Source organism: Cavia porcellus, unplaced genomic scaffold, assembly GCF_034190915.1.
Source record: "Cavia porcellus strain 051 isolate PalLab524CR breed Dunkin Hartley unplaced genomic scaffold, mCavPor4.1 scaffold_11, whole genome shotgun sequence".
NCBI classification, from domain to species: Eukaryota; Metazoa; Chordata; class Mammalia; order Rodentia; family Caviidae; genus Cavia; species Cavia porcellus.
The window spans coordinates 48,983,688-49,009,132 of record NW_026947494.1 but is presented as its reverse complement, the minus strand read 5'-3'; the positions used below and the strand labels follow the sequence as shown (position 1 = coordinate 49,009,132).

The 25,445-nt window shown below is 35.4% G+C and overlaps 1 protein-coding gene across 5 annotated transcripts in view; it reads left to right on the top strand.

Moving 5' to 3' along the window:
* Elovl7 (ELOVL fatty acid elongase 7) overlaps nucleotides 1-25,445 on the top strand; it is a 59,512-nt gene that overhangs the window by 28,765 nt on the left and 5,302 nt on the right. For 4 of the 5 annotated variants that reach the window (XM_063258209.1, XM_063258207.1, XM_063258205.1 and 1 more), the window contains 6 exons: nucleotides 5,052-5,182; nucleotides 12,736-12,926; nucleotides 16,335-16,415; nucleotides 17,306-17,362; nucleotides 19,093-19,198; nucleotides 25,294-25,430. In XM_063258209.1, the coding sequence (XP_063114279.1) occupies nucleotides 5,119-5,182; nucleotides 12,736-12,926; nucleotides 16,335-16,415; nucleotides 17,306-17,362; nucleotides 19,093-19,198; nucleotides 25,294-25,430 (636 nt within the window). In that variant the 5' untranslated portion in view covers nucleotides 5,052-5,118. Of the gene's footprint in view, nucleotides 1-5,051; nucleotides 5,183-12,735; nucleotides 12,927-16,334; nucleotides 16,416-17,305; nucleotides 17,363-19,092; nucleotides 19,199-25,293; nucleotides 25,431-25,445 lie in introns of those variants that run through there. The other variant, XM_063258210.1, reaches the window with a different exon arrangement.

Here is a 25,445-nt window from a genome sequence, read left to right as displayed (position 1 = left end):
ATTTGTCTGAAAGTACTTTCAAATTTCCCTTTTATTTCTTCTCTGTCCTACTAATTATTCAAGAACATTGTTTACTTTTCACGTATTTTTTTATTTTCCAGTTTTCTGGTGACTGATTTTTAGGCTCATACCAATGTGATTGGAAAAGATAATCAATATGATTTTTAAACTTCTTAACTCTTGTTTTGTGGCCTTATATGACTTATACTGGAGTACGTTGCACATGCAACTGTTGTTGAGAATGTTCTATGTATGTCTGTTAAGTATATTTAGTGTAAAATGTAGTTAAAGTTCTGTGTTTTCATATTCATTTTCTGTCTAAATCCATTGTTGAAAATGGAGTATTGTAGTCCCCTCCTCTTATTGTACCACAGTCTCTTTCTCTCTTTGGACCTGTTAATGTTTGCTGTATATAGTTATGTGCTCTAATATGAAGTGCATATCCCTGTATAATTATTACATCTTTTTTATAAATTGACTCATTCATCATTACATAATGACTTTGTCTCTTTCACAACTTTTATCGTAATGTTGAATTTTCTGTTGTGAGAACATAGTTTTTATTTCTCGGGGTGGTGAGACCCTGCCTCTTAGCTAATCTGTGAGCACGTTCTCCTCATTTCCCAGCAAGTTACAGGAAACTTGTGTTATATCAACTCAGCTGGGAGGAGAAGCCTTTCAGTCACCCATGTTCTCTGACTACATTGCCATCCCCTGAATATGCAGGGTCCCACTAGATCTTTGCCTACTTCTCCTGCACCTGTGTGAAGAGATATGTTGTAGTAGCCTGTATGATTCCTTCATTTTCTAGAGCTTTTCTGCAATACTTCATGTCTATTGGGGCACTTAAAAGTCTTTACTACCCTTGCTCTCCACTGGGGTAAAACAAAACAAAACAAAACAAAACAAAACAATTCTCTGGTTGTCCAGAGCCTTGTCAGCCACCTGTCCCAAGTTACCCCTAGGCGGTAAGGCTGACCCTTCATGCTTTCAGTCCCTGTCCTACTTTGTGCCTGCTCAGGGCTCATTGCCCCTCTCTCTGGGGTCTGCACCAAGGGCTTTCCTCTAACTTTGCCCGCTCCAAGCCTAAAGCATGTATTTCTGTATTAGGAGACGTGAAACCTCTTGTTTTTACCCCAAATTCTTCTGCATGGCTAAGTGCACAAACTTTGTAATCCCAAAGCTAGGATAAATCCTTCTGCTTATTTGCCTTCTGCTCTTCTGTTTGATTCCCAAGACAATGGGCCAAACCAATCTGTTAGAAATGGCAAAAAGGAGAGAAGGTAATAAAAGAAGTGTACAGAAGAAATATAAGCTAATATGAAACATCCAACAAAATGTGAACTTCCGTGTCGTAGGTGAATTAGATATGTGTTCTTGCTTCTGTAATGTGTGTGTAAGATAAATACCTATTATCTGTATATATTTAGCAGCACAGAGATATGCACATATTTAGTAATTGCCAACAAACTTGAAAATTTGTCACTTGAAATCATTTTTCTAGATTCACTTGCAGTAAATCAGAATTTGTATTATTAAAAAACTTTATTTTGCTTACATGTAAGTATTAAATGATTGTTATTGTGAAGATATGGACATCTATTTTGAAGAAAATAAGAGACATTATGGTAACCATTGTTGATTTTCCTATTGTTTGCTTTTGAAGGCCTGTAATGCTTTCATTCTTTTGTTTTGGTTGGTTTTATACTATTTTGTTTTATATGAACTTATTGTGTGTTGAAGATATGGACAAGTATTTCGAAGATAACAAGAGACATTATGGTAGTCAGTGTTGATTTCCTGTTGTCTAGTTTTGAAGTTCTGTGTTACTTGCATTGCTCTGTTCTGATCTGTTTTGTTCAGTGTTGTTTTGTTCTATTTTATTCTCTTTAAAATAAAAAGATAAATGTTACCTCAGAAAGAGTTACCTCAGAGTACTCTACTTAATCCACTAGTATTGCCGCACTGTTAGTATTTCTGGATTTGTTCCTTTGGAATTGTGCTCATTTATATAACAGAAGGTAAAAATGTCAGTAGTAAATTCTTTTATCATTAAATTGAGCTTCAGTCCACCTGCTGCCACCACCCTGATAAAGTTATGGCTCAGCTTGATCCATTTATCTTCAAAACCATTCTTTTTTTTTTTTATCAGTCGTGTTTGTAGTAGACATGTTTACATGTTACAGTTACGTGTTTGTAGTAGACATGCTCACATTCCTTGTGGGGTCTGGTACATGTCACCAGCTCATCTTATTTCCTTGTTCTCGTCTTTTTTTTCTTTCCTCCTTATGCTGCTATCCATTTCTTCATCCCTCTTTTTTTGTACATGTTTACAGTGCATAATGTTTCCATTTCTTGTGTGGAGCCGGGACAGATATGTAACACATCTTAATCCCTTGTTTCATCCCTTTGCCCTCTTCCCACCATGTCTCTTGATCCTCTTCTAACCATGAGAAAGATCTCCCTATTTCCTATCATCTATTTTATTTTGTTCTTTGTACTTTGGGTTCCTCATGTAAGAGAAATAATGCAATATTTAAGCTTATGTGTCTAATTTCTTTCACTTAACAATATGATCTCAAGGTGCATCCATTTTCCTAGAAATTACTCCAGTTTTATCTTTCTTTATGGCAGAATAGTACTCCATTGTGTATAAAAACCACATTTTTATAATTCGTTCATCTGTTGATACACATACAGGCTGCTTCCAAATTTTTTGAACTATGCAGCTATAAACATGGGTATACATGCATTACTGTAATATGACATCTTTAACTTGTTCATAATGATATCAAAAGGGGAATAGCTGGCTCAAATGGAATTTTTACTTTCAGTTTTTTGAGGAACCTCAATATGGATTTCCATAGTGGTCTTAAAAGTTGACATGAGCCTGATTTTTATAGAAAATAGACAAAAATTTTCTTCTCATTCATTTAAATGAAACTCTGCCAAACTTAGAAATTAGTTTATACAGAAAAGATGAAAAATTGTTTTGAAAAACAGCATCACTGAATAAGTGTACAATTGCTAAAGTGATTACTCTGAGGGAAACTACTTTCATTTGAATGAATACACGTTGCTAGAATTCTTTAAAAAGGGGGTCACAATTTGGGACAATTTTGCCATCCAGGAATTACGCAAGTTTGGGAAACAATTTTGCTTTCTCGATGGGTGAGGATGAATTCCTGACATTTAATAAACAGAATCAGGGTTGTTTCTAGACATCGTGCACGAATAAGAATCACCTGGCCCTAAATGTCAGGACTGTGAGGATAGAGAAATCTTGTTTTAAACAAATTATTACCTCATTTTACTCACACTTTAAAGTTTCTCATCTTTCTGAGTCATTGAGAAAGAATGAATCAAACACCAAAATTTTTGGTTAGTCCTCAAGGCCTCTTTGAGACTTTTTTCTGCTTAAATGGCTAGAGTGGTGTGCGAGGTTAACCCAGGTCAAGGTGGAATCAGATAGAGCATAGATACTAGAAAGCCTACAGTTTCATATGGAGGTCGTAATTTGCCTACCAATCTTAGAATTCTTAGGTTGAAGATTTTTTCTTCCCCAAAAGTAGGAGCTAAGATCCCATCTGACTTCTGATTTTCTAAAGTCAGAACCCCTAGACTGTAGGACCTTTACCCAGGAGCAGGGAAGGTTCTTCCTGTCCCCCAGCACCAGCCCCTGCCTTGTCCTGGCTCTGCTGGCCTCCTGGTGTCTTCTCAGGAGCCACCCTGGGTTACTGTCTCCTTTTGTTCTCCACAGAGTTCTTGCTGTCTTTCTCAGCAACACTTTCTGCACTTCTTTTTGACATTCATATGGTTGTTAACACTCTCTTCTCTCTTATAAACTTTGAGTCACAGTTGGAAAGGCTCTCCCCACGGCAGAGTTATAAAAGTGTGCTAGTGTGTTGCGATCTAATAGTTGTATTTTTTAAATTTAAATTCTTGATCTATGTGGAATTTGTCTTGCTTATGATATAATGTTTGGATTCAGCCCCCCAGATGTCTGTAAAGCTGTGCTGCACTGTTGATTAACTACCAGTGACTCAGTGCTCAATGGATTGAGATGTCATCATTGTCATGTCCCATTGTCTTGTTTATTTACTTACATAAATAAACTGGCTTTACTTTACAATGCTAAAGAAAAGTCTCAATTTTTCCTGTGGCAAACCTAGATTTTCAAAGTATGGTAAAATGTGCATAATGTAAAATTTATCCACTTTTAAGCCATTTGAATGTAAAATCTAATGACATTAAGAACATTTAGATTGTAGTCTTTATCACAGACATCTCTACAACTTTTTTATCTTCCCATCATATGGATTTGAATCAAATACACTATTAATTTACTTTACCCATCCATTTGTATGATGTGCCCTGATTGCAGAGATGTTAAAGTGTGGGAAAGCATACATGTTAAGTAACTAAAATGCCTTTCCAGATTCCCAAATGTATTGTTATATTTCTGGTTATTCTCTTTGCTTTTTAACATCTTTGAATATAAAATAGTCTCTCCTCACTGGTCATTTTTTAGAGACGACTTCTTTTTCCAGTTATTCTTTTCAACCTGACCAGATAAACTAAAGCAGCTTATATACTTGGCTCTTGTGGTTGTTGTGGTTTTTCTTCCTTTGTACCGCTTGCACATTCCTGGGCCTAAGGATGAGCTCTGGGCCTAGAGGCAGTGACATTCTTTGCCATTTGTGTATCTTGTAAGACTTTCTTTTCTTGGTTTTTTTCCTTCAGCATTGCCTGGTACATGGAATCCATTCCTGACCTGTTTTCTCCATAACAGGGAGATACTCCCAAAACAGTTCTTAGAATCATTTAATGCCTCTGTATCTTGTATATAGAATGTTGTCATTTTCAGCGCAGTTAGCAGTATACCTAAGAAGAGGGAGAATCTGAAATATTTGCAATGGCATCTCTTTTTAATATGGTCCACTAATGTGTTTACATTTAGTGGAAGTTTCTTGCTCTGCCAGTTTTCCTATTAAATTTTTAGCATTTTAAATATTGTATTACTAAAAGCTTATCTTTATTTGTATTTATAGATCATAAGCTGCATGCTATTTTGTTTTACTGAAGACTCCATTAGAAGAACCAATAAATCTTGTGAAAATGGTCTTTAGTGATCTTACGTCAAGGACTGTGCGTTTTTATGATAATTGGATAAAAGATGCTGGTGAGTAACTAAATTTCTTGATCAAGGTTCATCTTTTCTCTTTATGTCATACTCTGGCATGAATATTTCATTGAAACAGAATGAGAAACTTTGCAATTTCACACTCCCTTATTAGTAGATAACAATGGTTTCAGTACACATGTGTACATGGCTACAAAGACATGTATTATAATGTTTATATAGTGAAAATAGCCTAAATATGCAGTAGAGAAAACTGGTTAATAAGTAATGGAACATTCCAATTTAGTGACCATTAAAAATGATTTTGCAGTAACAGTGCTCTTCAGTTTGATTTTGTCCTAAGGGAAATTAGGGTTACTGCCAACCACAATTTTGTCCATGGTGATTCTTGACTGGGATAGCCACAGCCCTCAGGAATATCAGAAAACACAGAGAGTGTATTCTAGAACACTCTTGAGTGATTCTAAGATGCCTGCCTTCTTGCCTTACCCATTAAAAATATCATTATTTTAGAATAACATTTAATGCTATAACAAAACTTTTTAAAGATGTTGAGATAAAATAAGTTATAAAGCATCATATGTATTTGTTCTATGGAAGCTAGCAGTTATTTGTGAATGGTAAAATTAGCCTTGTTTCTTTGTTTGTTCGTGAGTGTGTGCGTGTTACTTGATTTGCTTTGTTTGGATTTTTAGTTTATTGTTGTTTTAATTGAATGCAGGGTCTTGTGCATGCCAAGCACATGTTCTGTCACTGAGCTGTACTCTCAGTAATTTTATTTGCTTATCTATGACAGTCTATATTTTCTTAAGCTGCAGCTAGTGTATGTTGTTTCTGTAACTCTTAAAAAGGTTTTAAACATAGAACACAGGTAAAAAGTATTTTTTAAATAGAAGGAATCCTACTGTATGTAGAGCTTACCTGGACTGTTAGATATCATTGACTATCTTAATATTTTACTTTATAATAAAGAAATTTAGACTCAGGAATGTGACTTTCATGATTCCTGGATGGAAGAAAAGATGAGAACCTGTTTTATTATGATTTTTTCCTGATATTTAACATAGATTTTCAGGTTATACATACTCACCACCATCTTCACCATTTTAGATTGTTTCTTACCCATTAGCTGTAATCTCATGTCCACCAGATTCAGGAGGAAAAAAAAAAAAGCCACTTCTTGTTATCTGTTAAATTATATTCCAGTTTACAAAAATGATTTCTTCAAAAATACCCTGTTCAAGGTTGACATCCTTCTCAGGAGACTGCTAAAGATGAAGTGTATTTCACTAAGCTATGTCCCAATAGTTTTGCCCTGGAGAATTTCTAATGACCTTTTTTAGCATCCAATAAATAAGCTTTACTCTGGTAGGGAGAGACAGCGACTTTTTACATATTGCCTTATTTTTTCCCTGTGTTTTTCCAGTTATATAATATAGAGACTATATAGATTTCTTTAGAGGTCATCTTTCTCTAAAGTTTTATAGGAGTCTTCATAAATTCAGTATTTAAATGCTCATATATTAATTGCTTAATTTAAATACTGATATTTAAAATCTGCTTCTCAGAGTAAAAATATATTTTGCTCACTCAATTCACTGGAGAGCCAGATAGACTTAGTTAATGGTGATTGTTATCATTGTCCCAGAAGTAGACAGTGTTATAATGTGTACTATTTCAGAATTCCACTTCCACTTTTAACCACAAATCAACTTTTTACTTTTCATTAGGAAACCTTTGATTGAAAAGCTGAATAATCCTAGATGAGAGATAAGAAAGACAAGGACTGTGAGATGGTTAAGATCAAGCATAAAGTCCTGGGTAGCTTGGCAAACAGGGCGGTGAAGATTTGCCCAAAGACAGGCAAGGAGGAAAAAGGGAGCACCACGTGTCTGAGGTTATGCTAACTGTAACCTGGCGAGAGGACAGAGGTGTGGTGATGTGGAAGGAGAAGAGACGTTTTCCTATAGTATTGTAGACGAACTAGGGGATCTTGAGCAAATTATGTGTAGCTTGTGTGTCTCAGTTTCTTAGGCAGTAAAACAAAATGAGAACAGCTCCTACCAGCTACTAGATACCATGCAGAAAGTGCTGTGTTAATCTGGAAAGTGTATGCCAGCATAAATGGTTGTGATTATTGTCACAGATGATCGAGGATTTCATCTTTAAATATTTTTAATGTAACATATCACTTAAAACCTTGATTTCTTTACATTTTTTAAAATTTCATGATATAACAGGCCTAAGAAGTTTTATGTTGAGATTTACAACTTTATTCATAACAAGAGAGGTTTTTTCCTTTTATGTAGGGTGGTATTGATCTCTGGGAATCATGTTTAATCTTTTCTGGACCTCTGGGTCCAGTTTTGCTTTGCTTCTCTTGGGAAGGTCTAAATCCATGATCAGAAGCTGAGGATTTCAATTTTATTCCTGGTTTTGGTGCTAATCTTGCACTGCTTTGAGAGAAGCTATTCACTGATTTTCTGATTACTGGATAAGTAGGGGTCATGCACAGTTTATCTCATGTGGAAAAATCCATGACTATAAACATGTAAAAAAGGACTTAATTAATACTTAAGATAAAGAGGATTAATAATGATTCATAGATACAAAGTGCCAGATTTTGAAGTAATGCTATAATAGCATTTTGGACTATGGAGAAGTTAAAAACATTTTAATGATTAAAAACAATTCTCTCTTTTGTCTTTTCTGTCTCTCTCTCTCTCTGTCTCTCTCTGTCTCTCTGTCTCTGTGTCTGTCTGTCTCTCTCTCTCTCTCTCTCTCTCTCTCTATATATATATATATATATATATATATATATATAGTGGTATAATATATATATAGTGTTATTTATAAGTACTCCCAAAGATGATGGTAAACTGTATAAACTTCAAACATGTACAAAAAATACATTAACACTAATCAGTTACAAAGAAAGATAAACCCGAAGCTTTTATAGGTAAATGGATACAACTAGAGACCATACTAATAAGTGAAATAAATCAGACTTGCACATGTAAACATCATATTGTCTTCCTTGTATTAGAAACTGAAAGAATAAATAAGATCACAATAGATGTGGTGAAGGAGAAAAAAACCGCTCAAAAGAAAAAATATCTTCAATGAGGGGAAGGAGAAAACAAGGAAGGGAAAAAATATGTATATACACACACACAAGATAGCTAAGATAATTGTACTACTCATTCTATTACTTCATTGAAAGGAGCAGTGCTTATATTGCTCGATCAGTTTTGCATGCCTACATCTAATAATGTGAATAACTATTTTCAAGACAACAATATGCAACATAATAATCATTGTTAATTTCCTAACATCTTATTATGAAATTTTGTTTCTTTTTTATTGTCTTTAAAATAAAAAAAATAAAACATTGAGCATTTCTTTTTGTACTGGGACAGCAGTAATGACTTTCCAGAAGGTTTAGTTGCAGTCTTTCCTTTGAGGAAAATGGAACATGCCATGTTGAACCTTTAATGCTTTAAAAGGTGCTTGGAGTTTCCTTTTCTGTCCAGCTTTTTATTGCCACATGGGATCTTAAATGTTCACTCTTTGATCTGGTGCATGCTACATAAGCAGAGGACACTATCTTATTAATAGTTGTTAGAAATCATATTAATACTCTGTACATATGCAGCACTCTATCCCCTGTCCTCTCCTGGGGAACACCTAGAGAAGAATAATTAAGCTAATGAATTGGAATTTTGGTCATCTCAAGCATAGAGTCTCAGCCTGCCTTCCCAGCCTCTGCTTTCATCTTGGCTCCACTTACACACTTAGATCACTTTGGATGCCAAATAGAAGACACATGAAGCTCTCCCTTCCTCATTAGTGTTTAATCCCTGGGGAAAACAGAGAGCACTCACCTCTGAGCTAATTGGATTTGTGGAATTACAAAATGAGGAAGAGTTGGCTTTCAATATCATGGCCCTGTCTATTCTGTAAAACCCATGTCGTTGTTCTGTGGCCCTGACCTGTAGGCAGCTCATGGAGAGAAGCCTGCTACCTCATATGGAAGTGGACACCCTTTCCAGAGAGGTGTAACTACCTCAGAGAGAGAAGGCAAGAAAAGTGAACAACTGCCCCAGTCTGGCACTTCATGCTAAGGCTTTGAATTTTACTTGCTCAGTGAGGCAGAGCAAATGTAGATTGAATCAAGAGGAAGGGAGAAAGCACCTAAAAGACTACTGCAGAGCGCATAGTGAGGATTCCAGCACCCCTGAATACAGGTGAAGGGAAGTTGGTCTCACACCAAAGCCCTGGTTCTTAACCCTAATAGTTGATCAGGTCATCTAAGCAGTTAGACTAGAAATTATATGTTGACAAATTCTTAGTATATACGTGAGATACAAAGTGATAATTCATTGAATGTATACATTGTAGAATGATTAAACCAAGTTCATTGACACACTTCTCATTTCAGATTCTTACCTTTTTGGCAATCAGAACATCTGAAATTTGTATTTCTAGCAATCTTATACAATATACTATTAACTGCAGTTGCCATGTCATGCAATAAATCTAAAAAAAAAAAAAAATCCTTCTACCTGAAACTTGGTGTCCTTTGACTGTCTCCTCCTTTCCATTCTCCTGTCTACTTCTGCAACCACCTTTATATGCTGCTTCAGTGAGTTCTATTGTTTTAGATTTTACACGTAGGTGAGATCATATAATATCAGCCTCCTAAGTAGCAGGGCCTATAAACACATTCCACCACACACACTACACACACACACACACAACACACACATACATTTTTTTAATCTGCTGATTAGTATATCCATGGGGTACAAAGTGATGGTTCATTGAATGTATACAGTGTAGAATGATTAAACCAAGCTCAATTGACATCTAATTCATTTTATGCCTTGGCTATTGTGAAGTATGCTTTAGTTAACCTCGGAATGCAGATACCTCTTCAGTGTACTTTGATTTACTTTGGATATATACTAGAAGTGAGACTCCTACACCATATGGTAGTTCTGTGGAACCTCCCTACAGTTTTCCATAGTGGCTGTACTCACCTACATTCCTACCACAATTGTAGAAGGCTTCCTTCCTCTTCCCACCTTCTCCAGCTCTTACTATTTTTCATCCTTTTGATAGATTTCACTAGGTGAGGTGATAGCTCCTTCTAGCTTTGAGTCACATTTCCCTGGTGATTAGTGATGTTGAGCATTTTTCATATGTCTCTTGGCCATTTGTATGTCTTCTTTTGAGAAATATGTATCCAAGTCCTTTTTCCATTTTTTTTACTGAAGAGGTTTAAAAATTTTAGATGCCTGATATACATTCCCTAGGATTCTGAATCAGTGGAAACAGGGCCATTTCTGACTTTGAAACATTCTGGATGTAATTCGGCTGTGCCATTAGGGTTGAGATTACTGGAACAACAGTTGCAAGCTTCCTCAAGCTTACTGAGCACTTGGGCTCTTGGCATGTAATCATTTAATCCTATGTGAAATGCATGTAGTTTTAGGTCCAGTTCATAGATGAGGAAACTAAGTACAGTGTAGAGAAATAAAGTCAGTTGCTGAAGGCCACTACAAGCTAGGGAGAGAACCAGGGTCACAACACGGACTCTGACTCCAGAGTTTCGCTGAAATAGGATTTTTTAAAAACCTGGATATTTGTTTTATTATTTGAAAATAGCATTCAATTGATATTAAGTAGCCTTTCCCTTAGTAATATTTTTGTCTTTAGATCTTGAAAGTCATTCACAGGATCTTAAAAAAGGGTATGTGCTGAACATGTTAAATTACAGAAGAAAAATTACGTCTTTTAAAATTAATTTCTTCTGTTTCATGATCCAGCCCTGAATGCTATTCCTAGCTTGTGTTCTTTCTATTAAAATCAGAGAAATAACAGGAATATGATCCATTTGATTCCTCTCCTTTTTTGAGTCTATGAAAGTATAAAATAAATACCTAATTAAGGAATTTTTTCCTGATGTTTAAAAATTTTTATTAGCTAAACCCAGACACATTGGCCTGTCATGAGCTTTCCCGCACTAAAAGAGACTAAAAGCATCAGCAGCCATAGAATTGTACTGAAAAGATTTTGTGTGGGAAGACAGATATTTAGGAGGGTTCCCTATTTTGGCAAGTGACTTCATCATTAGGAGTCTAAATGAGCGAGTACTGCACTCCCTAACCTTTTTTCAATTAACAAGAGTGATGATTGTAGCATCCTGAGACTCATATACCTGGAAACTTGTCCATGCTTATTCTCCTTCAAGATGTTCTATCTTCCTAAAGCCACTTAATAAAATAACAGCTAAACAAATTGAAATTGATGTGTTACGGATATGTACCAAGTTCCTGCAATGAATGTTTACAACACATGATTACATTCATTCCAAACAAGTAGTGATTAAAAAAAATAAAAACAAACAAAAAAGTATCAAATTGATCTTGAGCTGCACTTTTTAATTGATTCAGCTCTATTAGCCTGATTGTAACTGGCAGGACTAGATGGATTGCCTTTTACAGCGTTATGAGACAAATATAATTATTTTTTCTCAAAATATTGGCTACTTCATGTTTTGGACTCCTAGATCCCACACTTTAAAAACCTCAGTGATGCTGAGGTCCCTTTTAGTTCCATGATTTTATGATACAATATATGTGGAAATATGTCATTTTTAAAGGAAAGAAGGAAGCTTTGATGCCAAATTCAAAAATATTTTTATATATAAAAGAATGGATGGAAATTTCGATGTTAATACTGGTTATAGATGATGAAGCACTACTAGATATTTTTTCTTATATTTACATTGCATCCTATGCCAGACCTAGGAGACTAACCAGCAGGACCATATCCCTGGTCTAACTTGCTCCCCTGGTGAAAGAAAGGAGAATGGTATTGAGGTGTCTATTCCTCTGATTCCTCATTTCTTTTGGGTTGGTAGAATCCCTCACGTAATAGTCACACATTGTCCTAGTCTATTCAGATTGCTATAACAAATTACCATAGATTTGGATGAGTTATAAACAACAGAAATTTATTTCTTACTGTTCTGGAGGCTGGAAATCTCAGATCAGGGTGCCAGCATGGTCACATTCTGCTGAGGGCTTTCAGTCAGTAGCTGTCTGTTGCATTGTGTGCTCACATGGCAGAAAGAGGGCAGGAATGTTTCATGGAGTTTATTTTTACGATGGTACCAATCTCCTTCGAGAGGATTCCAGTCTCCTAAAAGCCCTCCTCTAGTTCAATCACATTAGGGGTTATAGTTTCAACATATCAATTTTGGGAAGACAAAGACATTCAGTTCATAACACAGTTGTTTGTTTTCTCCACATGACTGTTCCTTTAAGTTCTGGTAACTACTAAGCTTGTTCTGTGAAACCAAAGAGCGTGACAGCCCCGTGTTTTGAGTTCAGAATTGTTTTACTGTCCCGGTGATATCCAGTCACCTTCTCAAACACTACTCCTTGCTATTTTTAAAGATACTAGTGATCACTGTTCAGATTGTCCACTGTCAACAGTAGAATCTGGGTGCCCCCTAAGGCAGTGCTGGTTGCTTTCAGTTGCTTTTTGGCTGAGTGTACACTTATATATTATTTTTCCCTTAGATCCGAGAGTTGAAGATTTGTTCCTCATGTCCTCACCTCTGCCACAAACTGTCATCTTGGGACTCTATGTTTATTTTGTCACATCTCTGGGACCAAAGCTCATGGAGAATCGAAAGCCCTTTGAACTCAAGAAAGCGATGATAACGTACAATTTTTTAATAGTGCTCTTTTCTGTGTATATGTGTTATGAGGCAAGTGTCTTCATTATTCTTAATGGGAGGATTTTGCTTGAGTCTTTCTGCTTGTTTCATCATGTTTTTCATTGCAAGTATAGAGTAACTTTTTGAGAATTGAGGAATTCTGAGCTTAGTATCTTTTCTAGAATAGGTGTTTAACAACAGCAGCCAAGTTATGTCTAGACAAAATAAAAACTCCATAGAGGATCTCAGCATATTTCACAGGTATTGAGAAAAATTAACGTCTAACTCTGGGAACTTGGGTATGGTTTTCATTAGTGAATGACTGACTGAACCCATAAATGTTAGTTTTGAAGAAACACACATTCAGAGAAATTACACAACTCACAATAACATGGCTTGTCTGTGGAGGATGCTACTGGAATGCAGGTACTCCTGACATCAGAGTTCATCCTGTCTCCCTCTTGAGTTGTTATCATCACGTTGAGAACTTTGGATGTTTGTGTTCTCTGATGAGCTACACAGCAGTGCAGTGTTGGGGATTGCTTGAATTGGGCTTTGAGTAGAAAGAGAACATAGACTCACATAGAGAAATAGGTGAATGAGCCTATTCCTGGTCATTAAGCAAGATGGGGATGTTCAAGACCCAAAAGCAGATTCCTGCCCTGTTGCTTTTGCCCCCTGCTTTGAGTATGGCTCAATTCTACTCACACATCTGCTTCTCAGGGATTCTTTACTTCTTTTCTACTTCTGGCTAACTTTCTCCTCCTCTTTTTATGGCACTTCCTATCAGAACTTGCATTTAGTCATAGCTTTGGCTCAGGACAACCCACTGTGGTCCCCTGGCCTCTCTTAACATCCAAGCCTGTCTGTCAAACCCAGTTGCAGCTGCAGATTCACCTGCTCATGTCCATTGATTAAATGTACTCTGGCCTTATTGCCCACAGGCCTTTTGTAAGTCTGCTCTCACTCTGCTGCTTTCCATTTCCTGTACTTTATTTCTGAACTCACAGGCCATTCTGCTGTCCTTTCTAGAATATGATCAACTGAACAGGAAAGAGTACTAGAGTTGGGAAGAAAGAAAATATAGTTGTTTCTATGTTTTTAGATGCAAGAGGTCATATATTACATAACGTTAAGCATACACTTGGAAGCTAGGAGACCAGAACGAAGACCAAGACACTGGCCTGTTACCTTGTCAATCAGTTGATGAATTTTACTGTGTCTATTTATTTAGTGTCTAAGTAAGTTCTGGTTTGGTTACTAATTGCTTGATTTTGAGCAAGTTGCTTAACTCCTCTAGGCCTCATTTCTCTTATTGTATAAAGCCAAATTTGAACCCAATTGTCTCTCAGATCTTAGAATGCTCCAGTTCTTGGGTTCTGTGCCTAATTGTGTCATTGATTGTTATATTACATATATATATATATATATAGAGAGAGAGAGAGAGAGAGTGTAAAAGATTCCAACTATAACCAATTTTGGTTCTACTCTATTAAATACACTATAAAAGACGGTTTGGTAAATCTGAACTTAACAGTTCAGGAGGAATTCTTGTCATATATATGACAGTTTAAGAGTTTATTACCTTCCAAATAGATATTATATTTTTTTTTCTATCCTGCAGTGTGCACATGTATGTCAAAAGTTCCATAGACTATTGGAACTTAATATTAGGAAAACATTACACTGTACTTGGATTAAACAAACACTATTAATTGCCATGAAATTCCATTTGCAGATGACACATCCAAAAGCATGGTTTATTGTGGAGTTTGGCTTCATTGTACAATGAACACCTCCACTAGGATGTCCTGCCAAATAAAAACAAGGTGAAAGAGAAACATGTAGACTGAACTCATATGCCTTCCAGTGATTTTTGATTGTGCTAGACACTTGACACTGTTCAGACATTAATAAAAGGAGACCAGGAAAGACCCTGCAGAATGTCAGGTCATACAGCATCTGTTCAATGCAGCCTTTGTTTGGGTTAGGCTGGGGTGGGGAGTTAGTCATCATAGTTTGAATAAATAGCCTTGCCTTAGACTATTTCATCATTCAAAGTGAGTCTCAGCACAAGAGAAATGGCAGCAGGATCTTGTGGAACAGAACTTGTTATTTGTTTTTGTCATATTCCCTGTTCCTATGAGAAGATCTTTTGACTTGTTTTTGTGGGGCTAATATGTATCTTACGCTTTTTTGCAGCTTAATTTTAAGTATTTCCCAACTTGCTGAGTTAACTATGTGATTATACTGTGTTCTAATTCAAACTAGGAGCTAGTATCAGTATAGTATGCTATATATAGTATAGTATGTTTTAAATATCACAGTTTATGATGTTCTTCTTTGTCTCTTTTTTTGAACCATTAAAATACTCTAATAGAACCTTACAAGCTCTGTTTGGAACTTCAGAATGACACTTTGTCTTAAAAATTTAATATATTGCAAAGTCTTAGTTTTACCTTCAGTAGTAATAAAAATAAAATCGGCTTCAGTGGCAGAAAAATGATATCATCATTGTACTGAGAAACACAACTTTCAGGGAAGATGCTAGAACTTGTGAAACAGGAAATTAAAGGAAAGAATCCTTTTTTCAGTGCCCTAAGTTGAGCTAACTATTTAACATTTGCAATCTTTAAAATTAAAACCTTTTCATTTCAAATACTGTGTTTTAAAAAAAAAACAAATCTCCGGTCTTTCTACGACCAGACTGAAAGAATGTCTATAAATATTTGAAATAAAGAAAGTCAGTATAATCTTTGAATTCCAATTCAGACTCATCAACAGGCTTTTATTCTTACCACCGTTCTAAGGTCGCTTTGTGGGTGTGTTGGAATTAAGGCCTCCCTGATTGAACTGCTATTGTTAAAACATTTTCTTTTCTTGTTTTGTGAATCCAAAGCAAAGTAGTAGCTGAGTCTTGTGTGTGGTCAGTCTTATTTTAAACAAGGAGAAAGTACCAGAGTTAAAACGTCACATCACACCTATCAGCCAAGGATAAGGAAGGCTCCCTGCCTCAGCTACCTTAACAGTACTTCGAGGAATTTCACTTTCTTTAGTGACTGATTAGGAAGATTTAAAATATAGGAAAAAGGCTGGTTCAGAGCCCTGTAAAAGGATACAAATGCGTACACACACACACACACACACACAACTATTTACTATTTAAGCAAAATAATCTTAGGGGTTTTTTTCCTTCATTCTGTTACAATAATCATCCCAAGAAATGATCCATTTAGTCAGGACAGAGTTCATATAAATGATATGAGTTTATGGATTTGTAAATTCTAGATATCAACCTTTTCCGTCAGATGCGTTTTCAGTTTGTCACTGTGCCAGCTGCTTTTTCCTTTGCACTGACTGCTTACCCAGCTGATAGCGTAATGAAGACACAGTCTAATCTACCTTTGTTGTAGCTGAGAGCAAATGCTCCTTCTTCAGTGTGCATGTACTGTCTTGCAGTTTGTGATGTCTGGCTGGGGGACAGGTTATTCATTTGGATGTGATATCGTTGACTATTCACAGACACCCAAAGCTCTGAGGGTAAGTTTCTCTCTGGAAAAATTTGTAAGTCAAAAATGATGTGGGAACTCTTTGCACTCTGTGTGTAGTATTGGCTGTGAATTCAGAATGAGAATAAGTAAATGATTCATCAAGTTATGTATATGGGGAGTTAACTATTACAAGAAAGAATCAGTAAAGACTACAGTTTCCTGAAAATGAAAATTAGTGCTTTTCTTTTTTAATTTTGTGGGTTTAAGTTAATTTGAAGTCCTAAAAAACAGGATTACTATAACATCTAGCAGTTCCTAAGGGAATCAAAGGCAGGGACTCAAAGAGGTAATTGTACACTTGTGATCTTTACAGCATTACTTATAATAGCCAAAAGGCAGTAGCAACTCAAGTGTCTATGAATGCTAAATGAATAAATAAAATGTGGTTTATATGTGTTATAAAATATTTCTATATATATCCATGCCAAGAGGCAGAAAGAGGAGCATTTATTATCACTCAGCCTTTAAAAGTAAAGAAATTCTTAAAGTGTGAATCTTGAGATAATGCTAACTAAAACTGTATAGTTAGAAAAGGACAGATATCATAATAATTGGCTTATATACCTACAGTAGTCAAGAAAAGAGACAAAAAGAATGTTGGCTAAGGCTACAGTGGAGGGGGAATGAAGTTTTTGTTGTTGTTAATATTTTTTGAGAAGTTATTTTTAAATGGATAGAGTTTCAGTTTTGCAAGTTCCACGGGTAGAAGGTAGTAGTAATTCTATAGTAGTGTGAATGTGATTAATACCACTGAATTGTACATTAAAAAATAGTCAAGATCATAAGTCCTGTGTTACGCATTTACCAAAACTCTTAGGAAACTTTTCTGGTATTAAAAAATAGAATGAAATAATTTCTTCTCTATCTGTGTTTCTCTAGATGGTACACACCTGCTGGCTTTATTACTTCTCCAAATTTATTGAGCTGTTAGATACTGTGAGTATGTGGTCACTGTGTGCAGTAAATGTTTGATGTTTCAATGAAGGCAATAAACTGCTACAGTTCCATCTCTGATAACTGGTTCTCATTCCTCAAGCAAACGTACTGTTACATTTTTTGCCTTTTATTATAAGTAATTTTAGAGAGTAAGAGTTTACTTCTAGCATTTCTCAAACTCCAAAAGGTAGGTTTTTTTATAGTTACCATCTGATTAAGATGAACACAGAACTGCCATGTGTACTACAAATCTGTACATCTAGATGTAGAAGGCAGCTGTTGTTTTGTAAACAAGTTCAGAAAGCCAAGATCAGAGGCCATCGTACCATTGGTTCTTAGACCAAAGCATTCCTTTAGAGGGTAAATGTTTCAAAACTCAAGGTTATGCTAGGAGGTGAAGTTACCCCTGCATTTTTATTGTTTTAGCTGCATTTCTATCCCTGGATCTTTCTACTTCTAATCTTGGTGAGGATCAACTTTGGACTTGGATGACTGGGTCTTGGGAGAAGCAGACATCAGGGTTTTACTCTATGCAGAGAAGACAAAGCTATGAACCTTTGTTTCCAGACCAGTGTCTCTCAATGTAGTGGAAATAATGGTACTGCAAACTAAGGCAGCACATGTGAGCTCCACTGTAATTTGGTACCGAATGATCTGGGGTAGAGACCAGGAATGATTATTTGTTGAAAGTTTCCTGGGTATTGTAATATGAAATAGGGTGAGAGTACCATTGATTCAGACCAGAGCTCTCATCGTGAGAACAATGAAGACTAGGAAATAAAGTGACTTAGAAGACCGCTGCTCCTGACAGGGAGCAGGACTGCATTGTTAGGGTATCACTTGCTCTGGGCTGTGTTCTTCCGTGTGCATAAACAAATGCGTTGGGCCTCACTGACTGCTTTGCATGTTCTCAGTTGCAGCTTCCATTAGAACAGTGGCTGCCTCTTTGTCCTTTCCTGAGCTGCATTTCTCAAATACTCCATTACAGTAGTGCTTTTTGTGTTATGCTGTCTTGACTATAAGAGTCAAACTTTAGCGCTGGCATTCTGAATTTCACTTTGGAATTTTTTTTTTTTTTTTTTTTAATATACCCATCCCTCAGTTGTACTTTTGTGTCATTTACAGGGTTTCTGTAAACCTAGCGGGTGTTCAATCTGAGTGGTACTTTTCTTGCCCTGCTCATTTTTTTTATGCAGCTTTGCTTTCATTTTTATCCTGGTTTCCCAATTAACACCTAAAAAAAAATTCTCTTCTTTCTTTAATACAGTAAATTTTTGATTTGCTTTTGGCTTACCTAATTCCTTATCCAAACTGATAGGACCGAGTCTCTAGAGAGCAATGTAGAATAAAATAATTTAGTCCTGAAAGTTAAAGCCTTCCTCTCTTCCATATACTTTAAAATCTATTTTTAAATTAAAAATTTAACCATTATTATTTCTTTCATTAATTTTCTGTGTAATGCTTTTTTGTGTACTTTCAGTTTTGAAATCTGCATGAAATTTTTTTTCACCTGCATATTGGCTCTCCCCGATTAGATGTAATACCTGTGTTCCTTTTTACTAGTTGCCTTTTGAGCTGCCTGTTTGAGAATCAGCTCCTTCTACAAAGAGCAGCCCTTATTTTAAAGCAAATTATAACGCAGGCTACTTGGCTCTTTGGCAATATTTATGTAATGCTCAGTAAGGTGTTACATGATTTTTATGAACCCGATTTTCTTTATATTATTTCAGGTGTTTTTTGTTCTGCGTAAGAAGAATAGCCAAGTGACTTTCCTTCATGTCTTTCATCATACCATCATGCCATGGACCTGGTGGTTTGGAGTGAAATTTGCCGCAGGTAGCCATGTTGGAATCGTGTCATACAACCCATCACATTTTATAAGGAAACTTTTTAAAAATGAAACAATGACTTTACTTAACCTTTTGACTTCAAATTAGTAGGTCAAACATAATCAATGAACTATTAGGACACCACTCCTGTACATAACATTTTTGGGTACAGTATTCTGGACATACTCTTTAGTTTTGTTTGGATGTTTTTCTTTTCTCATAGAGCTTCCATGTCTCTGAAAATAATTAATAAACTAAATACATAAAATGGTAAAAACTTTGGCTTTATAGTAGTGATTAGTTAATATTTATCAGTGTGATTAGGTAATATTTCTTTATTGTTACCAAAGTTAAAATGTTTTTCTCAAATTTCCTGTCTTACTTGCTTACTTGCGTTCACATTCCTTATAACACCCTTAGTCCGTATTGTAATGCTGTGATAAAATATCTAAGTCTGGTTGATGTAAAAGACATCAGATTTACTTAAAAGTCGGTTCAGGCTAAAAAGAAATCTTCTGTAAGCGAAAGAGTGAGAGAGACTGGGGAGGCTCCTGCCCCACTCTTGTGTAACATCTCATTATCCAGGCAACTAATCCACTTCTGTGAGGCTGATCCACTCCAATCCAGGAAGGCAACACTGCTGCTTTTATGAGGATGATCACAGCCTGGTCACTTCCCTCTTACAGATCTTATCACCTTTCAGTGCCGGCACATTAGGAACAAAACTTCTGGCATCTGAGCCTTAAAAGATGCATCAGGTTGTGGTGACCCTGCAAAGCATTCTACCATAGTAAAAGATAAAGTGTTGCTAGTATTTTTTTTTTTAGATCAAAGATAGTTTAAATAAAGAGTTTAAGAAGCAGCTTTTTTCATATACTTGATTCTGATTTTATGCTTCCAAGCATTTAGAACTGGAGAAAACAGACAGTAATTTTGTCATACCTCTCTTCATGATGTTTGAAGTGAGCGATATCCTTGAGGACTTATCCTCATCTTTGCCAACTTTAATTGGAAAATGTATTCTAAACTCTTAACTTCAAAAATCTTCAAGTAAGCCTATAGTTTTACTATAGCATTAAGAAGTGCTTTCACATGTTTATGAATAGCTTACCTTGACTGGACATTCTGGTTCTGGTAGACTAAAAGAAGAGAGATTACAATTGAGGAACTGTTGTTTGAGTTTTAGGCATGGGTTATGAGGAGCCGTAGAAACCACATGTAGTAGAGTATGAGAGGACATGAATAAGATAGAAGGAAGGAGGAGATGCCAGAATATAAAGGTGAGAAATGTTGGTTTAAGGCTGTATCTACTAGGGCCTGGAGGCATTAGATTTTCCATTGTATAAGGTATCTTCTAGTCAGGTGTGATGGTGCACACATGTAATCCCAGCACTTGGGAGGCTGAGGCAGGAGTATCATTGCAAGTCTGAGACCAGCCTGAGCTACAAAGTGAGCTCAAGGCCATTCTGCACTGCATAGTGAAACTCTGTTTCCAAAAGACACACAGAAAGAAAGAAAAGAATGAAAGAAAGAAAGAAAGTAAGAGAGAAAAGAAAGAATAAAAGAAAGAAACAAGGCTTCTTTTTGCTCTAAATTGTCATTTATCTGTTAAGGAATTTTTTAAAGCATAGCACCTTTTTCTTACACTATGTATTAATGTAAAAATTTTACCCATAGTCATAGCTGTGTGTATTTTACAAATCTAGGATAGCTATATAATACTTAATTTTCATTTTTTTACTTATCATTAGTTTCTTATTTTTGTCTTCTCTCACATGTATATTGTGCCTCTCAGTCCTCAGTGATTATATATGTATATATATATATGTATATATATATATATATATATATATATATATATATATATATATATATGATTTTAAAGGGACTAAAACAGAGCAATAAAATGAATCAGAACAGTGATAAGACAGCAGGAAATCTACAATAGTTACTATATTGCATATTGTTGTCCTCTAAACAGTTCGACTGTAAGCTTGCAAAGTCAGTCAAACGTAGAGTCCCTTCAAATCAGCTGGATGCTCATGGGCAGTAGGGTGGTTCTCCTCTCCTTGATCCATGTTCCAGCTGGCTCACGGGCTGGAGCTTAGTTTTTTTTCCTTGTTCTCCCCAATCTACACTCCGGCTGGCTCACTGGCCAGGGCTTAGCTTCTTTTCTTCCTCACTGATACATATTGACACCATGTTGGTGAAAAACTGGAAAAATACCTAAATGTTGGCTAACAGAGTGATTATTGTTTCTCGTATGTATGTTGTCATGAAATCATACTGAGAGACATTTATTCCTTTCCATTAAACAGTCTGCCTTTAAATTATCAGACAAGGTGACTTTTATTTTTAACCACTAGTAAAGGTGCTTTCATATACTTTTTTCTTGTCTTTATTCCCTAAACTATGGATTGGAACAAAGATTTACATAACATTTACATTGCTTGGTATTATTATAAGTAATCTGAAATCACTTAAAGTATTGGGGATGGTATAAGTTATATGTAAACACTACCATTTTATAGAAAGATATTTGAATGTCCAGAAATTGATATCCTCAGGGAGTCCTGGAACTAATTTCCTTTTGTTTGTCAAAAAACAACTGCATGTACTACAACACTAATAAAAGAAAGAGAAATAAAAACAGAATAAAAAATTACAATACAGCCCTCTGGAGTAACATACAGGTGGTTTGGAGATCCTGAAACAAAAAAGTGGTTTCCCTCACCTTCGATTTAGGCTTCTCTTTACTTTCCAGGTGTTGTTTTTTTTTTTTTTTTTTTCTTCTGCATTGAATGTTTGATAGTTCTATCATGGGAATCATACATTTTTATTTAGTAGTGGAGGATTTTTTTTCCTTCTGTGTTTGACTGCATTGATAGTCTAACTTCCATTTCAAGAACAAAAAATGCTTTGAATAATGATATTGTAAGCATGATATCCTTCAGTGTTTAAGTGTTATCCTGTTTATGGACATGAGTCATTTTGTGATGGGTTCCTTGTCCACACCCTAACCTGCCGCCTTCTTTACAAAACATGCAAGGTCAGGATGTTTTCTTGTCTCCCATGCACTCCCCGTGACGCCATTCCTGCTCCTGGTACCTGTGGAGTTGGCTGAAAACTCTCTCCGCATTCCCAGGGCCCATTCAGTTGCAAATATACCAGCAGTAGCTTTTTCCTCAAGTGGGATTCTGCGTTGCTTTCCATTCCTAGAGTGAGACTGATTTAAACTGTTCTTTTCAAAAACTTGAGTATAGCTGATATCTATCTAGTGTTTAATTTCCTGTTTGCTTCTTGTACCCTTCTCTGAGATAATAACCCAACTTTTCTTTTGGATTAGATGAAAAGATTTCTGTGGCTGCTTTTTATAACATATATATCTTTTAAGGGATATGGGGAATTATGACAATTATCCATGTGATTCCTTTACTTTTCCTAAGGTAACGGAGTAAAATGTGATGCCTTTGCTTTTAATTGTGATTTACTCAGTTTGCTTTTCAAATCCATTATTGTAAAGGAATCACAATTTTAAAATACCTGACTAGAAAAACCTTCCTAACAGTAAAATAAAAAACATTACTAATTAAAATGTTATTCTGTGGAAAAAATTAAAATATCATCAGAAAAGAATCATAGAGAAAATAAGTTAATTTTATTTGGTATTTTATTTTGATGAGTAACCTTTACTAAATACTCTCTGTTACAATAAGTACTTTGTTTAATTCCTATCACAGGATCCTTGTATTAGAGTGTTTAAATGGTAAAAGTATCCACATGGAAAATGGATACTGTTTTACCAAACAAGGGAGACATGCCTGAGTGAGAAAGGCTGTGATACAGTTTCTTAGAAAGCCTTAAATAGAGTTCCTGTTTAAGTATTACATGAAACATAAAAAGACTTGAGAGATATTTGGCTTATTCCCTTGTGAAGTAGCTTAATTCCTAAACTTCCTAAGTAGAAAGCTACTATATCTTAAAATTAAATTTAAAAATATAAAATTAATCTAGAAAAAGTGTTTTCATACCACTATAATTTACTTATTCAAGTTTCTCTTGGAAGATTAATCCAATTGTAAAATAAAAGCTGAGAGGTTGTTAATAAGCTTCATTGATTCAGTTCCTTCCAAAATTTGTGATATTTCAGGGATTAGCTAAAATTTGATGCACTATCCTCAGGAGTAGAAAGGAAGTATAACTAAATGATGTTTGAGGGAAATAATTACTTAAAAATAGCTTTATGCTGGGTGTGGTAGCACATGCCTGTAACTCCAGCTCAAGGGCAGCTGAGACTTAAGGATCTTTGTAAGTTTGAGGCCAGCATGAAACACATAATGAGTTCAAGGACAGCTTGCATTTAAGTGAGACCTTGCCTCAGAAAAAAAAAAAAAAAAAGTGTACGGCCATATCCCCTGAACCCGCCCTATCTCATCTTTAAAAAAAAAGTTGTATTTAAAACAAGTTATTTGAAGGGAGTACTGTAGCTGTGGTAATATGTAGAAGGATTGAGAATCATTATTAAAAAGTAATTAATCTTTTCTCTATAACAGTTTTATGACATTTTCCCTTAGGACACTATCTTAGAAATGATAAAAGTTATATTTTCCTTTAAATGTTGTATAATTCATAGTGTTTGTGAATTCAGTCCTTCCTCTATCATAAAAATTTGTGAGGTTTGGCTTTACTTCTAGCGTCAAAGAAATCTAGAATTAAGAGAGTATTTTGGAGAAAATTTAAAATTTAAGTCAACACTCTGAAGTCAACACAGACTGTACACAAAAAGGGCAGGTTTCTATCAATATAGTGCTATGTACCTATAGTTCCGGTTATCTGGGAGGCTGAGGTGGAGTATCATTTGAGTCCAGCCTAAACACTGTAGCAAGACCTTTTTTTTTGTTTTTGTTTTTATTTTAAGAAAGAGAGAAAAGGAAAGAAAGGAAAAAAAAAAAAGGATAGATTCTTCTAGATTATGTCCTTTAGGGAAGAGATGCAAAGGAGGCGTTTCTGCCCCCCAACATCATTTAAGCACCTCACCTTTACTCACTACTGTTACAGGTGAAGACAATTGAAATGGTCTTTCTATATATTCTCAAATCTTCTTTGCTTCTTTCTTAATTGGAGATAATGAAATTAGAAGAGGAAATCTAAGATAGGAAGATATAATCAAATGGATGAACTATCTGGGGTGGTTTTACAATTAGTAGATGTTTATTTTGGAAAAATAGCAATGATACACATTTTGTGTAGTTTACTAATGAGAAAGCCATAGGTGTTACTGCTAAAATTTTATGGCATTAAAAATACTTATTACACATTCTTGAGAGTGGAGAAAAATGTATTTGATGCCATACAGTGACATGTACCAAACAGTCTCTGCAACTTTATTTATAATAGCTTACACTGGAGACAACTCAAATGTTTCCAGCTCGGGTGAGGAAAAATCCTGATGTACTCATACACTGTAATTCTGCGCAGCAGTAGGAAACCACTGTTACTATACATGTACCAACATGCATGAGTCTTAAAAACATTTTGTTGATTGACAGAACATAGGCACAAATATGTGCACTGTGTATAATTTCACTTAAATAAAGTTTAATAACAGGCAGAATTAACAGTCGGCCTTGGAGCGGGCATATTCTTATAAGTGGACATGAGAATCTTAGGAATATTTTATATCTGAATCTTGGTGGTGGTTACATACATGAATATATGTGAAAAAATTTGCACATTTAAGATTAAAATAGTTTATATAAGATAACTTTCTTAAAGTTATTTTGATTATTAAGCAATATATCATTTAAGAAATATCTCAGTTTAGTTTGTTAAAGTAAACATGAATCATAAGGCTATCTTAGTAGTAAGATATAGCTAGATATAAATAAACATAATAATTTATTTTCTAAGATTTGGGCGTTATTTTTAACTTATTACCCAGCGTCTTCTACTTTGATGGCTGTTTGGCAGAAGTGATATTTCATAATATGTTTTTATTTCTTTCTGTTGAAATTCATGAAATATGATGATACTGAAATATCAGTTAAGACAAAAAATGTATCTGATTTTAAGGTGCCCTCATGTTGCAACACTTTTTTCCAGGTGGTTTGGGAACATTCCATGCCATGGTGAATTCAGCTGTGCATGTAGTCATGTATACCTACTATGGCTTATGTGCAATGGGACCAGCCTACCAGAAGTATTTGTGGTGGAAAAAACATTTGACATCTTTACAGCTTGTGAGTAATAAATTT